Source organism: Nerophis lumbriciformis, linkage group LG01, assembly GCF_033978685.3.
Source record: "Nerophis lumbriciformis linkage group LG01, RoL_Nlum_v2.1, whole genome shotgun sequence".
NCBI classification, from domain to species: Eukaryota; Metazoa; Chordata; class Actinopteri; order Syngnathiformes; family Syngnathidae; genus Nerophis; species Nerophis lumbriciformis.
In genome coordinates this window covers 12111480-12129358 of record NC_084548.2, presented here as the reverse complement: position 1 = coordinate 12129358, position 17879 = coordinate 12111480, and the positions used below count along the sequence as shown (strand labels likewise).

Here is a 17879-nt window from a genome sequence, read left to right as displayed (position 1 = left end):
ACTAGACTCTATCTCACGGCACACTAGTGTGCCGCGGCACAGTGGTTGAAAAACACTGCTCTATACAACAGGAGCACTCTATTGTTTTTAGGAATTTGGGCCCCGGCCCGCCAGTTGAATAGGACTGTTGTATACTCTATGTATGTATCCTATTCTAACAACATTACAATCAAAAGTACAATGCAATTTGATAAGACAAACAAACAAAAAAACTTCCTGGCAAAATTTCGGATCACAAACCTTCAAAATGATGTTGCATGAGGAAAACATAAATTCCCGTTTTGGGACTTCTCAAAAAGTCTTCAGACATACTGGGAGACAAATATATTGTACATACAAATACACATACACACATTTATATACATACGCGCACACATAGGTACATACGCTCCCACATATGTACACAAATACAGTACATACCCACACACACTCAGAGTTCATACAGCCACACGCACGTTCACTGTAGAAACATACATACACACATACTGTATGCATACATACACTCATGCATATAATCACGTTTCATCAAACATATTTCAACGTTGTTCCGCTAGGGCAGGGGTCGGCAACCCGCGGCTCCGGAGCCGCATGCGGCTCTTTGATCACTCTGATGTGGCTCAGCTGCATAATTGCAGACCCCCCGATTTTTCCGGGAGGTTTCCGGATTTCAGCGCCTCTCCCGGAAATCTCTCGGGGCAAACATTCTCTGATTTTCACCCGGACAACAATATTGAGGGTGTGCCGTGATGGCATTGCCTTTAACGTCCTCTACAACATGTCGTCGCGTCCGCTTTTATACCATGCTATCTGCGTGCCGGCCCGCTCACATGTAGTATGCGGCCTCTGCTTACACACGTAAATGACTGCAATGCATACTTGGTCAACAGCCATACAGGTTACACTGAGGGTTGTGATATAAACAACTTTAACACTCTTACTAATATGCGCCACACTGTGAACCCACACCAAACAAGAATGACAAACACATTTCTGGACAACATCCACACCGTAACACAACATAAACACAACAGAACAAATACCCAGAATCCCATGCATCCCTAACTCTTTCGGGCTACATTATACACCCCCGCTACCACCAAACCCCAACCCCGCTCACCTCAACCGACGCACGGAGGGGTTGAGGTGGGCGGGATTGGGGGGGCGGGGGGTGTATATTGTAGCGTCCCGGAAGAGTTAGTGTTGAAGGGGTTCTGGGTATTTGTGCTGTTGTGTTTATGTTGTGTTACGGTGCGGATGTTCTCCCGAAATGTGTTTGTCATTCTTGTTTGGTGTGGGTTCACAGTGTGGCACATACTTGTAACCGTGTTAAAGTTGTTTATACGGACACCCTCAGTGTGACCTGTATGGCTGTTGACCAAGTATGCATTGCATTCACTTGTGTGTGTGAAAAGCCGTAGATAATATGTGACTGGGCCGGCACGCAAAGGCAGTGCCTTTAAGGTTTATTGGCGCTCTGTACTTCTCCCTACATACGTGTACACAGCGGCGTTTTAAAAAGTCATACATTTTACTTTTTGAAACCAATACCGAATTTTAAATTTTAAAGCATTTATTGGCCGATAATATCGGCAGTCCGATATTATCGGACATCTCTAATTAATTGGATTTACATTGTTTTCTATGGGATAAATTGTTTCATTTTTTTCTACAATTCGGTTTTCAACAGATCCTTTGAAACGGATAAATAAGAGAACCGAGGTACCGCTGTATAAATGTATATAAATGGGAGATAATGTACCTGCAGGATGAAGTGGACTGGTTATGAGTGGAGGAAGAAGGGATTCAACAGGAATTGTGAGAGGGTCTCCTCCTAGTAGATATGTATTATGTGAAGATGCTGCACCTTTTAGATCCAGAACGCAGAGTTTACTCTAGGACACAAAACCACAAGCCCATTAATTGAGTTCACTAAAGCAGAACAACATAGTGTTAGTCTTTGGTCACCTTATTGACGAGTTCAATTGTGAGTTGATCGGAATAGTTGACGGATGGGTGATCGGGGTGAAAGGTGACAACTATGTCTTGGCTCTGTCTTGCAGCAATGCATCCTTCCACAGGCTCAACACTGAAAACACTCAGTCCGTTGTAGTTTTGAGTCCCTGTACATGACAAAAAAATACACATTACATCACGACTGATGTGTTGTACACATTTGTGCCTGTTTTTATGATACCTCAGATAAGGTTGATAATAGAATACTGAAAAAATGCAGTCGACCTAACTACAAACCCCGTTTCCATATGAGTTGGAAAATTGTGTTAGATGTAAATATAAACGGAATACAATGATTTGCAAATCCTTTTCAACCCATATTCAATTGAATGCACTACAAAAAGACAAGATATTTGATGTTCAAACTCAAAAACTTTTATTTTTTTTTTGCAAATAATAATTAACTTAGAATTTCATTGCTGCAACACGTGCCAAAGTAGTTGGGAGAGGGCATGCTCACCACTGTGTTACATCACCTTTTCTTTTAACAACACTCAATAAACGATTGGGAACTGAGGAAACTAATTGTTGAAGCTTTGAAAGTGGAATTCTTTCCCATTCTTGTTTTATGTAGAGCTTCAGTCGTTCAACAGTCCGGGGCCTCCGCTGTCGTATTTTACGCTTCATAACGCACCACACATTTTCGATGGGAGACAGGTCTGGACTGCAGGCGGGCCAGGAAAGTACCCGCACTCTTTTTTTACGAAGCCACGCTGTTATAACGTGCTGAATGTGGCTTGGCATTGTCTTGCTGAAATAAGCAGGGGCGTCCATGAAAAAAATGGCGCTTAAATGGCAGCATATGTTGTTCCAAAACTTGTATGTACCTTTCAGCATTAATGGTGCCTTCACAGATGTGTAAGTTACCCATGTTTTGGGCACTAATGCACCCCCATACCATTACAGATGCTGGTTTTTGAACTTTGCGTCGATAACAGTCTGGATGGTTCGCTTCCCCTTTGGTCCGGATGACACGATGTCGAATATTTCCAAAAACTATTTGAAATGTAGACACAGAAAACTTTTCCACTTTGCATCAGTCCATCTTAGATGATCTCGGGCCCAGAGAAGCCGGCGGCGTTTCTGGATGTTCTTGATAAATGGCTTTCGCTTTGCATAGTAGAGCTTTAACTTGCACTTACAGATGTAGCGACAAACTGTATTTAGTGACAGTGGTTTTCTGAAGTGTTCCTGAGCCCATGTGGTGATATCCTTTAGAGATTGATGTCGGTTTTTGATACAGTGCCGTCTGAGGGATCGAAGGTCACGGTCATTCAATGTTGGTTTCCGGCCATGCCGCTTACGTGGAGTGATTTCTCCAGATTCTCTGAACCTTTTGATGATATTATGGACCGTAGATGTTGAAATCCCTAAATTTCTTGCAATCACACTTTGAGAAAAGTTGTTCTTAAACAGTTTGACTATTTCCTCACGCAGTTGTGGACAAAGGGGTGTACCTCGCCCCATCCTTTCTTGTGAAAGACTGAGCATTTTTTGGGAAGCTGTTTTTATACCCAATCATGGCACCCACCTGTTCCCAATTAGCCTGCACACCTGTGGGATGTTCCAAATAAGTGTTTGATGAGCATTCCTCAACTTTATCAGTATTTATTGCCACCTTTCCCAACTTCTTTGTCACGTGTTGCTGGCATCAAATTCTAAAGTTAATGATTATTTGCAAAAAAACAACATTTATCAGTTTGAACATCAAATATGTTGTCTTTGTAGCATATTCAACTGAATATGGGTTGAAAATGATTAGCAAATCATTGCATTCCGTTTATATTTACATATAACACAATTTCCCAACTCATATGGAAACGGGGTTTGTACATCACATACATGACGTTACTATAGAAATGAAACTTGAAAATAACTCAGCTTGTTTAGTTTTATCGACCTACTGTGCCTATAAGTGCCAGTCCCAGAATGTCCCACAGTGGCATTCAGTTGAAAGAACGGTACCGGTACTTTTCAGAGGCAGTATATTACCGATCGCGGTATTTTATTAGTATTGGTATACCGTACAACTAGGGTTGCAAAGGGGTAGAAATTTACCACGGGAAGTTAAGCTCGGGAAGTTTGGAAATTTTGACCATTTTTTGATTATTCAAAGTTGGACACCGTCCATCTTATTCTGTAGAATAAGACGAGAAGCTTGTAAAACACTAATGCAATGCCACACACAGATATAAATAGTCAGCTAAACAATTGGAGTAGTCTTTGAAAATATTTTACTGATGGCCAAATGAGTAGAAATAGGCTAGATGACTAAATGAACACTCAATCAGCACGCTAAATCCAACTATAACCAACATTCTTGTTTGACAACAGAATGGCTAGCAGAACAGAAGGCAGAGGAAACTACACCTTTTGATTTAGTATTTGCTAGTTGAACTTTACAGATCATAAAAAAGGTCAATTCGGATCACTAACGTTGTTGGCATAAATGAATGGGATTTAACATAGAGAAAATTAGCATGACGACAAACAGAGACATATTTTCGGTTCATTATGAGACTGTGGTGGTACATAAACCTAGCTAGCTAGAGATATTGGCCCCAAAATCATTTAACAAGTACAGGAACAGCTAGCTAGCTTGAGTGGAAGTCTGCTGGAGTAGTCTACATTCATACAATAATAAGCAATTACACCTAGGGATGATGTTTGATAAGAAATTATCGAGTTCGAGCCTATTATCGAATCCTCTTATCGAACCGATTCCTTATCGACTCTCTTATCGAGTCCAGATAGGTTGTTGTATATGGAAAAAAAACACACAATATTTGGTTTAACAAAAGCTCACTTTTATTATGTAAGAAAAAAATAAAATCTAATAAATAAATAAATATTGACTGTTACCCCCCTAAAAAAATTAAATTAAATAAATAAATATTGACTGTTGTTACCCAAAGTATATTAAGCGGGATTTTTCAGAAAAACAAATATATACAGTAACACAAAAACAACCTGTCTCTGTGATCACTATAGGTCAGGGGTCGACAACCCGCGGCTCTAGAGCCGCATGCGGCTCTTTAGCGCCGCCCTAGTGGCTTTCTGGAGCTTTTTAAAAAATGTATGAAAAATGGAAAAAGATGAGGGGAAAAAAATATATTTTTTATTTTAATACGGTTTCTGTAGGAGGACAAACATGACACAAACCTCCCTAATTGTTATAAAGCACACTGTCAGCTTCACGGATTCGAGTATTTGGCGAGCGCCGTTTTGTCCTACTAATTTTGGCGGTCCTTGAACTCACCACAGTTTGTTTACATTTATAACTTTCTCCGACTTTCTCGGACGTGTTTTATGCCACTTCTTTTTCTGTCTCATTTTGTCCACCAAACTTTTAAGGTTGTGCGTGAATGCACAAAGGTGAGTTTTGTTGATGTTAATGACTTGTGTGGAGTGCTAATCGGGCATATTTGGTCACTGCATGACTGCAAGCTAATCGATGCTAACATGCTATTTAGGCTAGCTATATGTACATATTGCATCATTATGCCTCATTTGTAGCTATATTTGAGCTCATTTAGTTTCCTTTAAGTCCTCTTAATTCAATTTATATCTCATGACACACTATCTGTATGTAATATGGCTTTTAATTTTTTGCGGCTCCAGACAGATTTGTTTTTGTATTTTTGGTTCAATATGGCTCTTTCAACATTTTGGGTTGCCGACCCCTGCTATAGGTGTATAAATAATAATATAGTGTTAAATAAAATCAGTCCCTTGGGCACAAAACTGAAAATAATACAGCTCTCCAAAAAGTGCAATTCTGCTACTATTTGACATAACTGTTTGTTATGATGCTTTGACGTTTTTGCACTTTATTTCTTTATTGAAAGAAAATTCTATGAAGAGAAAAGTTGTTTGCAAATGTGGTTACAATGCTAAAAAATGAAAAGTTAAAGCTAAAAAAAGAAATACACTTTATTGAGTTAACATTATTTCTTTATAGGGGGAAAGATGTGATGTTATGAGCTAGGGCAGGGGTCGGCAACCCAAAATGTTGAAAGAGCCATATTGGACCAAAAATACAAAAACAAATCTGTCTGGAGCCGCAAACAAATTAAAAGCCATATTACATACAGATAGTGTGTCATGAAATATACATTGAATTGAGATGACTTAAAGGAAACTAAACGACCTCAAATATACCTACAGATGAGGCATAATGATGCAATATGTACATTATAGCTAGCCTAAATAGCATGTTAGCATCGATTAGCTTGCAGTCATGCAGTGACCAAATATGTCTGATTCGCACTCCACACAAGTCAATAACATCAACAAAACTCACCTTTGTGCATTCATGCACAACGTTAAAAGTTTGGTGGACAAAATGAGACAGAAAAAGAAGTGGCATAAAACACGTCCTAGAAAGTCGGAGAAAGTTATACATGTAAACAAACTACGGTGAGTTCAAGGACAGCCAAAATTAGTAGGACAAAACGGCGCTCGCCAAATACTCGAATCAGTGAAGCATGTTTAATAGAAACAGTGTGCTTTATAACAATTAGGGAGGTTTGTGTCATGTTTGTCCTCATACAGAAACCATATTAAAACAAAAAATAGATTTTTCCCCCCTCATCTTTTTCCATTTTTCATACATTTTTGAAAAAGCTCCAGGGAGCCACTAGGGCGGCGCAAAAGAGCCGCATGCGGCTCTAGAGCCACGGGTTGCCGACCCCTGAGCTAGGGAATATAACAACTACACTACCCAGCATGCAACAGGAGTGACGAGCATGCGCGGTAGCCCCGAAAAGGGTTGTTGCATGTCGCCACCCGGCAGCTAAGAATGAGGTTTTGAGCACGCTGTGAAAGTAAACGTCAAGAACTCAGCCAACACGCCTCGTCTGCATTATTTATAATTAGACAGACCACACATATACAGTGCGATTTTGTTTTGTTTACAAGGAAAGAAAAACAAAAGTTAAAAAAGGGAGATATATGTTGTATATATATATATATATATGTATGTGTGGGAAAGAAATCACAAGACTATTTCATCTCTACAGGCCTGTTTCATGAGGGGGGGTACCCTCAATCATCAGGAGATTTTAATGGGAGCATTCGCATACCATGGTTTATATAGGGCACAGAGTGGGTGGGTACAGGCTGGCCTAGGGGCGTGGTGATTGGCTCATGTGTTACCTAGGAGGTGTTTCCGTCTATGGCGGCATGTTGTTACAATTTCGCTGCGCTTGTTGAGGGATGACAGGTCTGGACGGTAAATAATAAACAGTTTCTCTTTCAAGCATAGGTTGCATCTTTTATTACCACTATTGTAAGGTGTGCTGGATGCAAGAATTTGCCATGTTATTGAATATTCAACATTATTGTCTTTGAGGTCCCAAATGTGTTTGCTGAGTTCTGTGGTATTTCGCAGGTTTTTGTTCCTGAAAGAAGCCTTGTGATTGTTCCATCTGGTTTTGAATTCTCCCTCGGTTAATCCTACATATGTGTCGGATGTGTTAATGTCCTTGCGTATTACCTTAGATTGGTAGACAACTGATGTTTGTAAGCACCCCCCGTTGAGAGGGCAATCAGGTTTCTTTCGACAGTTACATCCTTTGTTGGTTTTGGAGTCGCTCTGTCTGGGGGCCGACGGCTCATTTGCAATTGTTTTGTTGTGGTTTGAGATGATTTGTCGTATATTGTTCATGTAGCTGTAGCTCAATTTAATGTTGTTCTTGTTGAATACTTTTCTTAGGGTGTTGTCTTTGGGAAAGTGTTTGTCAATCAGATTGAGGAATTTGTGTCCAATGTTCGTTGAGACGTTTTTGCTGTATGGGGGGTTGTACCAGATGATGTCGTTTCGTTTTCTGTTCTTTTTTGGCTGGTTTCCTGGCGTGGGTTCATAGGTGAGGGTGAAATTGTATCCGCTTTCATCAAGGGCTTTTTGGTACGGGGGGTTGCTTGGTCAAATTCAGCTTTGCTAGATGACAGCATCGATAGCCTTTTATTGATTCCGGTAGGTTTTCTTTTCGTGGTGGTGGGTGGGTGGTTGCTGTCATGGTGCACGTATTGGAGTGTTGTGTTGGGTTTCGTGAATGGTTGGTAGCTGTTATTTCTCAGGTTGAAAGTGACGTCAAGGAAGTTGACGGTTTGCTTGTTGGCTTCAATCGTGATCCGTAGGCCGTTCTCTTTGAAAATTTGGCATATGCGCTTCTTGGTATTCTCGCTGCTCCTTGGCGAGGCGCGACACACTGCCAGTCCGTCATCACGGTAAATACCAAGGTTCAGATTGAGGCTAGCGAGCTGGGAGAGGAGGAAACTCCCAACGAGTTCACACGTTTCTGCTCCGTCAAAACTTCCCATAGTGACGTCAAATGTTGCATTGTTCTTTTTTTGCCATGGTGTACTTTTGTGGATGAGAATGGAGTTTTTTGCGTGGATGATGATGTTTCTTTCGTTGCCTGTGATTGAGTCGTAGTCTGAGGCGAAGTCTAGTGCTTGAGTCAGTAGGTCTTGCGTGATGGAAGGGTAAAATTCCTCGATATCAAAGGAGATAAAGTTGTGCTGTTGTTTGTCTTGGATGTTGTTGAACCATTTGATTACTGCTGCTGTATTTCTCCATTGGTTGAGTGGTGTTTTGTCCTTGATTTTTGTGTTGACTCTGTCCAGGATTATTTTGCTGATTTTTCCTATTTCAGATTTAGTTGGGTTTATTAGTCGGCATGTTGGGTTATTTGCGAAGTTGGGTTTGTGGTCCTTCAATGTGATGAAGGCTTCCTTGTTGGCTGTGGCGTCCACCCTGTCCTCAATGTCCAGTTCAGCCGCGATCCTTTTATTTTCCAGGTGGATGTTCTGTAAGGTGTTGGGTTGCGCTTTTTTGTATGATTTGGTGATGCTTCTGTCCAGTAAGGTGTGGTGTTCTGGTATGTCCATTCTGTAGAAGTTTGTGGTTTTATCGGCAGCTATGATGAGGTTGTTTACTTTCTTGATGCGCTCCTTGTCATTTTTCAGCTTGGTGAGGAGTGGGTTGCGGATTGGCTTGAATTTGACTGATTGTATCATTTTGAGCATGTCGTTCTCAAAATCCTTTAGTTCCTCAACTGTGGGTGGGTTCTTGGTAGATTTGAATCCGTAAGTTTCCTTTTGCATTCCTTTTGTTTCAGGGTGGAGGAAAAAATGTGCTTTCCACCGCATCCTTCTTAGGAAGTGTTCCGTCTTTTCTATGAGCCTTAGCTTGTAGTCATTCTGCGCGGGTATGGGAATGTTCTTCGTGGAGTAGTCGATGTTGAATTTTTCCATTTCTGATCGTCGTACAGTGCTCAACAAATGTCAATTTGGAGCGGAGTATATGTCTTAATAAGGTTATCCAAAAAATAGTGCTCGATACCGTAGTAGAGCGCAATATATGTATGTGTGGGAAAAAAATCACAAGACTATTTCATCTCTACAGGCCTGTTTCATGAGGGGGGGTACCCTCAATCATCAGGAGATTTTAATGGGAGCATTCGCATACCATGGTTTATATAGGGCACAGAGTGGGTGGGTACAGGCTGGCCTAGGGGCGTGGTGATTGGCTCATGTGTTACCTAGGAGGTGTTTCCATCTATGGCGGCATGTTGAGGGATGACAGGTCTGGACGGTAAATAATAAACAGTTTCTCTTTCAAGTATAGGTTGCATCTTTTATTTTTTATTTTATTTTTTATTTTTTCAGAAACCTGATTGCCCTCTCAACGGGGGGTGCTTACAAACATCAGTTGTCTACCAATCTAAGGTAATACGCAAGGACATTAACACATCCGACACATATGTAGGATTAACCGAGGGAGAATTCAAAACCAGATGGAACAATCACAAGGCTTCTTTCAGGAACAAAAACCTGCGAAATACCACAGAACTCAGCAAACACATTTGGGACCTCAAAGACAATAATGTTGAATATTCAATAACATGGCAAATTCTTGCATCCAGCACACCTTACAATAGTGGTAATAAAAGATGCAACCTATGCTTGAAAGAGAAACTGTTTATTATTTACCGTCCAGACCTGTCATCCCTCAACAAGCGCAGCGAAATTGTAACAACATGCCGCCATAGACGGAAACACCTCCTAGGTAACACATGAGCCAATCACCACGCCCCTAGACCAGCCTGTACCCACCCACTCTGTGCCCTATACAAACCATGGTATGCGAATGCTCCCATTAAAATCCCCTGATGATTGAGGGTACCCCCCCTCATGAAACAGGCCTGTAGAGATGAAATAGTCTTGTGATTTTTTTCCCACACATACATATATTGCGCTCTACTACGGTATCGAGCACTATTTTTTGGATAACCTTATTAAGACATATATATATATATATACATATATATATATATATATATATATATATATATATATATATATATATATATATGTGCTGCGATTGAAGAACGTTGCGACAGCTGCCGTAAAGGAGGTGCGTTGCTAGCCTGGTTGCTATGTTTCCGGTTGGTCATAAAAGTGTTCGTCATGTGTTTGTACCCTGCTCAAACCTCTCAGTAAAGTTATTCATTGGATTATCCCTTTTTGTTTTGAACTTTATTACACCTTGGAGCGTTTTTTCCGGTCCATTGTTTTTCCTGCTTTCCCTATCTGCGCCTAATGACTGAGCTATGTGACGTCATTTCTTGTGATGTCCCACGGGGCATTTCTGGTCGGGACGGTATTTGTTCCCAGGGATTCGAATAAAGAACCATCTCTTTTTCTTTACTATAGTGGTCTCGATAGCGGGTACCGGTTCTCAAAAAGGGATTCGAGTCCGAGGACTCGGTTCTTTTCTTATCGAGCAACCGGGAAAATCGGTTTCGAGTATCATCCCTAATTACACCTCTATTAAACTTAAATACCATAGATCAAATATATTTACCCCAGTAATATCATCAACACTTACCTGACTGGATGAAGTCCTTGGGCTCAAATACTAGTGTGGCCTCAATAGCCCTGCTGTAGCATGCTGGGAATTATCAGTGCATGTGATGGCAGAATGCACTGCACATGGTATGGAGGAATGCACCGTGCAGGGTTGAAATTCAACTGAATTTGCATTAAATCAGGTTGTTTTAGCTAATAATCATACTGCAAGAGCTAGCATGTTGCATTCAATGTTTATTCCCATGAATTTCCCATTAATTCCCATGGAAAGTTTCAAACTTTGAATATTCCTGGAACTTTGCAACCCTACGTACTACCCTAATGTGTATATATATATATATATATATATATATATATATATATATATATATATATATATATATACATATACATATATATATATATATATATATATATATATATATATATATATATAGTGTGGGCACTTCTGGTGTAGTGGTAGTGGGTGAGGAGTGTGAAGATATCTTACCTACAACTGGTTGTATCTTGGAGTCGGTGTAACCACCCAACAGTAGGGCCACTCGCTCATCAGCATGCCGAGTGTTGGACGGCAAGAGGCTGTAGAAGAGCGCCTTGAAACCAACTGTAACGTCTGAGCTGTTTTGGAGCTGAAAATAATTACATGTTAGGATCAATCTTTTGACGCAACACTGTCGGTATTTACACAGATGTAGTTTTTTGCTCGAAGGCTGACGGCTTACCTTCAGAACCTGTGAGGTGCTCTCTTTCTCTAGCACGCAGCCAAAATCAAGGAGACCGCCAGAGTGGGAGCAGGTGATAGCAGGAACAACACCCTCTCCACGCAGAGTCAGGGCCAGGGTCATCTTCTGACAACGCACCTCCAAAGTCTCACAGAACTAAAAAGCAAAAGGTATTTGTCGGTGTTTCGGCCTGATCTACTAAGATCCATATAGCACGCTAAACAGTGTGTGCAAATTATAAAATTGTATGTACTATTACTGAGCAAGTTGCATGTGATCTACAAACCCCGTTTCCATATGAGTTGGGAAATTATGTTAGATGTAAATATAAACAGAATACAATGATTTGCAAATCCTTTTCAACCCATATTCAGTTGAATGCACTAAAAAGACAAGATATTTGATGTTCAAACTCATAAACTTTTTTTTTTTTTTTTTGCAAATAATAATTAACTTAGAATTTCATGGCTGCAACACGTGCCAAAGTAGTTGGGAAAGGGCATGTTCACCACTGTGTTACATGGCCTTTCCTTTTAACAACACTCAGTAAACGTTTGGGAACTGAGGAGACACATTTTTTAAGCTTCTCAGGTGGAATTCTTACCCATTCTTGCTTGATGTACAGCTTAAGTTGTTCAACAGTCCGGGGCTCTCCGTTGTGGTATTTTAGGCTTCATAATGCGCCACACATTTTCAATGGGAGACAGGTCTGGACTACAGGCAGGCCAGTCTAGTACCCGCACTCTTTTACTATGAAGCCACGTTGATGTAACACGTGGCTTGGCATTGTCTTGCTGAAATAAGCAGGGGCGTCCATGGTAACGTTGCTTGGATGGCAACATATCTTGCTCCAAAACCTGTATGTACCTTTCAGCATTAACGGCACCTTCACAGATGTGTAAGTTACCCATGTCTTGGGCACCAATACACCCCTATACCATCACAGATGATGGCTTTCCAACTTTGCGTCTTTAACAATCTGGATGGTTCTTTTCCTCTTTGGTCCGGAGGACACAACGTCCACAGTTTCCAAAAACAATTTGAAATGTGGACTCGTCAGACCACAGAACCCTTTTCCACTTTGTATCAGTCCATCTTAGATGAGCTCAGGCCCAGCGAAGCCGATGGCGTTTCTGGGTGTTGTTGATAAACGGTTTTCGCCTTGCATAGGAGAGTTTTAACTTGCACTTACAAATGTAGCGACCAGCTGTAGTTACTGACAGTGGGTTTCTGAAGTGTTCCTGAGCCCATGTGGTGATATCCTTTACACACTGATGTCGCTTGTAGATGCAGTACAGCCTGAGGGATCGAAGGTCACGGGCTTAGCTGCTTACGTGCAGTGATTTCTCCAGATTCTCTGAACCCTTTGATGATATTACGGACCGTAGATGGTGAAATCCCTAATTTCCTTGCAATAGCTGGTTGAGAAAGGTTTTTCTTAAACTGTTCAACAATTTGATCACACATTTGTTGACAAAGTGGTGACCCTCGCCCCATCCTTGTTTGTGAATGACTGAGCATTTCATGGAATCTACTTTTATACCCAATCATGGCACCCACCTGTTCCCAATTTGCCTGTTCACCTGTGGGATGTTCCAAATAAGTGTTTGATGAGCATTCCTCAACTTTATCAGTATTTATTGCCACCTTTCCCAACTTCTTTGTCACGTGTGGCTGGCATCAAATTCTAAAGTTAATGATTATTTGCAAAAAAAAAAAAAGTTTATCAGTTTGAACATCAAATATGTTGTCTTTGTAGCATATTCAACTGTATATGGGTTGAAAATGATTTGCAAATCATTGTATTCCGTTTATATTTACATCTAACACAATTTCCTAACTCATATGGAAACGGGGTTTGTATATAAGCTATTTTAGCCTACTATCAAAGGCTGACGCAAATCTTTGACAGAAATGTTGTATTTAAATTTTTATTCTACACATTTTTGCAACATTGGAAATCATTAGTAAAATGGAGGCTTCTCACAGGATGAGATAAGTACTGGAAATTACTGGCTCAGAATGGCCAACGGTATAGATGTGTGTGTCCAAGTTAAAGGAAACGGCAGGCTGTCTTCTTCTAATGGATTTATTATAATCTTTGCCAGCCGGGTAGCGTTTGCTGTGGTCTGGAACAACATGGCACATAAACAACACAGAAATGCAGCCAATATTACATACAGATAACGTGTCATGACTGAGACATGCACAGAGGATGTAAGTAAAGAAAATTAAATGAGCTCATATATACCTACAAATGAGGCATAATGATGCAATATGTACATATAGTTAGCCTATTTCGCATGTTAGCACCTATAAGCACTCCAGCAAATCAATCAAATCAGCAAAGCTCACCTTTCTGTATTCACGCACAGCATAAAACGTTTGGTGGACAAAATGAGACAAAGGAGGAGTGGCATAAAACACATTTTTCTGTGGCAGCATCGGAGAAAGTTGTACATGTAAACAAACTACGATGAGTTCAAGGATGGCTGAAATTAGTAGGACAAAACGGTGCTTGCTAATAGCATGTATAACATAAACAGTGGGATTTCTAACAATTAGGAAGGTTTTTTGTCATGTTTGTCATCCTACAGAAAATATATTAAAACAAAAAATATATTTTTTTCCATCATCTTTTTTCCGTTTTCATACATCTCTGAAAGAGGTCCAGGGAGCCACTAGGGCGGCGCTAAAGAGCCGCATGTGGATCTAGAGCTGCGGGTTGCTGACCACCGGTTTAGGGTTTGCAACTTTTACTATCAAGTGAGACATTTTGCCGCCTCTTCCACAAAAAAATAGTATAGAGCTGCAAAACATAACGCAGCTTATACATTTTTAAAAGTTTTCATCTTTTTTACATTTTTATTCTTATTTTACATGAAAAGCAATCTGTCCTACTCCTTTTCCTTTTCTCTTTTTTTGTTGTTGAAAATATTCATGGTTACCTAGCCCAATGGGTTGCACAATCGAGAAGCTGAACTGAACACAGACTTCCAGTCACTTTTATTTGCCTTCCTTGCACCTCAGGACTCACAGATAGTCGGAAATTTTAGAACTCCTTTTAAAATTGCTCACTCTTCTAAAAGAAAAATCTGAAGGAGCTACAACTAGGAGGCGCGGGCTGCAAACCCCTGCCCTAGGCATACTTGCCAACCTTGAGACCTCCGATTTCGGGAGGTGTGGAGGGGGCGGGGGGGCGTGGCTAAGAGGGGAGGAGTATATTTACAGCTAGAATTCACCAAGTCAAGTATTTCATATATATATATATATATATGTATATATATATATATATATATATATATATATATATATATATATATATATACTTGTGAATTCTAGCTATAAATATATATTTATTTTATTGTATATATATATATATATATATAAAATAAATACTTGAATTTCAGTGTTCATTTATTTACACATATACTTGTTGAGTTAAGGGTTGAATTGTCCATCCTTGTTCTATTCTCTGTCACTATTTTTCTAACCATGCTGAACACCCTCTCTGATGATGCATTGCTGTGTGGCACGCACAAAAGTGCTTTCATCAAATGCACTAGATGGCAGTATTGTCCTGTTTAAGAGTGTCACAACATTGCTTTTTACGGCAGACAAACTGCTTTACGGTAGACCAAAACGTGACTGCTGTTGTAGTGTGTTGTTACCGAGCTGGGAGGACGTTAATGAAACTGCCTAACAATAAACCCACATAAGAAACCAAGAACTCGCCCTCCATCATTCTACAGTTATAACGTGATTGGGCAGGCACACCGTTTATATTGTGGGAAAGCGGACTCAGGTCCACATGGACCTGAGTCCGCCTGAATTTCGGAAGATTTTCGGGAGATAATTTGTCCCGGGAGGTTTTCGGGAGAGGCGCTGAATTTTGGGATGGTTGGCAAGTATGACCCTAGGTGACTAACATAACACAGTTCTAGCTCTTAACATACCTTTTTTTCCAGTGTTGGACAGAAAGTCAACACCAGTATGTGCTTATCTCCAGGTGTTAGGACTCTGAGAGAATTAAGGAGTGAAAAGGGGCCGTTTACATCCAGTAATGAGGACCTCAGCTTGAAAAGAAGCGCAGAAAAAGAATGGTGACATGATAGCATTGGATTAGAATCAAAATAGCAGCAGCACTTTAAAAATAAACAGTGGTACCTCGTGATACGAGAATTTTTTGCTTTAGATTGCGAGCAACAATTTAAGTTACGAGCCTGCTAGTTGTCATAGCTACCATGCTATCCATACACTTAGGTAAAACGGAATCCCTCCTGTTTGGGTCCCACATCAACCTTAAGAAAGTCAATGACTTCACTATAAAAGTGGGTGACATTGTTATCGCCAGGAAAGATGAGGTCACCTACCTAGGTTCCTGTCATGTCTGTGTGATCATGTTTTTGTTTTGGTCATGTTCGGTTTTGTTTTTGGACTTTTTGTGCACTTTTGTTTTGTCACAATAGCAACCATTAGTTTTCACCTGTCACGTCATGCACCTGTTTCACGTTTTGAGTCACGCACCTGTTTTCGTTAATCATGTCTGTAGTATTTAAGTTCATTGTTTTCAGTTTGTCTTTCTGGTGACATCTCACATTTATGCTCTGTACATTTCTGACACTTGTTTTCATGTCCATCCTTCATGCTGCTACTTTTGTCCAAGCCAAGTAAGTTTTTGTTTATTAATGCTATAGTCTTTTGGTTTCATAGTTTGTTCTCCGCCACTGTGCGTGCTTTTCGTTTGTACTTTTTTTTGATATATTAAATAAATCATGTACTCACATTCCCGTCTCGCCCGAGCCAACTTTCCGTTGCATCCCGGAAAAGCAAACACCCAGGACCAAGTCATGACAGTTCCATTCTAGAGGCTAATCTCTCCTGTGATAAAATGGCAACCAGGGTAATCAAAAAGGTCAACCAACGAACGAGATTTCTCTACAGAATCTCCTCTCTGGTCAACAAAAGCACCATGAAGATTCTGGCGGGAACTCTCGTTCAACCCTTTTTCGATTACGCATGCACCTCCTGGTACCCTAGCACCTCCAAAACCCTCAAATCTAAACTCCAAACATCCCAGAACAAGCTAGTCAGATTACTTCTAGACCTCCACCCCAGATCCCACCTCACTCCTACCCACTTCTCCACAGTGGGCTGGCTCAGGGTGGAGGACAGAGTAAAACAACTTGCACTGAGCCTGGTCTATAAAATCCGCTACACCTCCCTGATACCGAAGTACATGTCAAACTACTTCCTTAACGTAAATGACCGCCATAACCACAACACCAGGGGGAGCTTCACTAACCACGTTAAACCCAGATTCCGATCTAACAAAGGTCTTAACTCATTCTCTTTCTATGCCACATCAATATGGAATGCACTCCCAACAGGTGTAAAAGAAAGGGCATCTCTATCCTCCTTCAAAACCGCACTAAAAGAACACCTCCAGGCAACTTCAACCTTAAACTAACACCCTCCCTTTCACATCATACCTCTTCGGATTGTAAATAATCAAATGTAAATAATCAAATGTAGACACTTTTTCTTATAATTTCTGATCTCTCTCTCTGTGTCCAATACTTGCTGTACATATCCTACCAAGTCAGACCTACACTGTTTCAATGTCAATTTCTCTGATGATGCAATTGTTGATCACTGAAGTGTTGATACCAACCAAACTTAACCCCTCCCCCCTCCATATCCCACACCCCGGATTGTAAATAATGTAAATAATTCAATTTATATACTGTGATGATTATCTTGTGTGATGACTGTATTATGAAAATAGTATATATCTGTATCATGAATCAATTTAAGTGGACTTAAACAAGTTGAAAAACTTATTCGGGTGTTACCATTTAGTGGTCAATTGTACGGAATATGTACTTCACTGTGCAATCTACTAATAAAAGTTTCAATCAATTAATCAATCAATAGCAAATGTCACAGTGAAACCTGTAAGATCCGCCCAAAACATCCGGTCTTAGTTTATTATAGCTAACGATCAACATAACTTTGTTTTCCAACCTTGGGAAGGAAGAAAGTGAATGAGAAGGACAGTGCTGAGAAAAAGAAGTGACTGATATTCATTGAACTTAAGAAATAAATCATAAAAAAACAGTTTGTGGAGCCGACTTGGTGAAGCAGTTTGAACGTATCACTGCTAGTCTGTATTATACTGAAGAAGAAGGTGTCTAAGATCAGCTAAGAACGTTAAAATAATATCTAAATGGCGGACATTTATACATGAAAATATGGAGAAGCTAC

At 40.3% G+C, this 17879-nt stretch overlaps 1 protein-coding gene across 3 annotated transcripts in view; it reads right to left on the bottom strand.

Moving 5' to 3' along the window:
* The window catches only part of cfap74 (cilia and flagella associated protein 74), a 152916-nt gene that overhangs the window by 13830 nt on the left and 121207 nt on the right, over nt 1-17879 (bottom strand). For all 3 annotated transcript variants that reach the window (XM_061974844.1, XM_061974851.1, XM_061974859.1), the window contains exons 32-36: nt 15569-15688; nt 11613-11768; nt 11381-11519; nt 1966-2120; nt 1760-1892 (exon numbers count right to left, since the gene is read on the bottom strand). In XM_061974844.1, coding sequence (XP_061830828.1) covers nt 1760-1892; nt 1966-2120; nt 11381-11519; nt 11613-11768; nt 15569-15688 — 703 coding nt within the window. The remainder of the gene's footprint in view (nt 1-1759; nt 1893-1965; nt 2121-11380; nt 11520-11612; nt 11769-15568; nt 15689-17879) is intronic.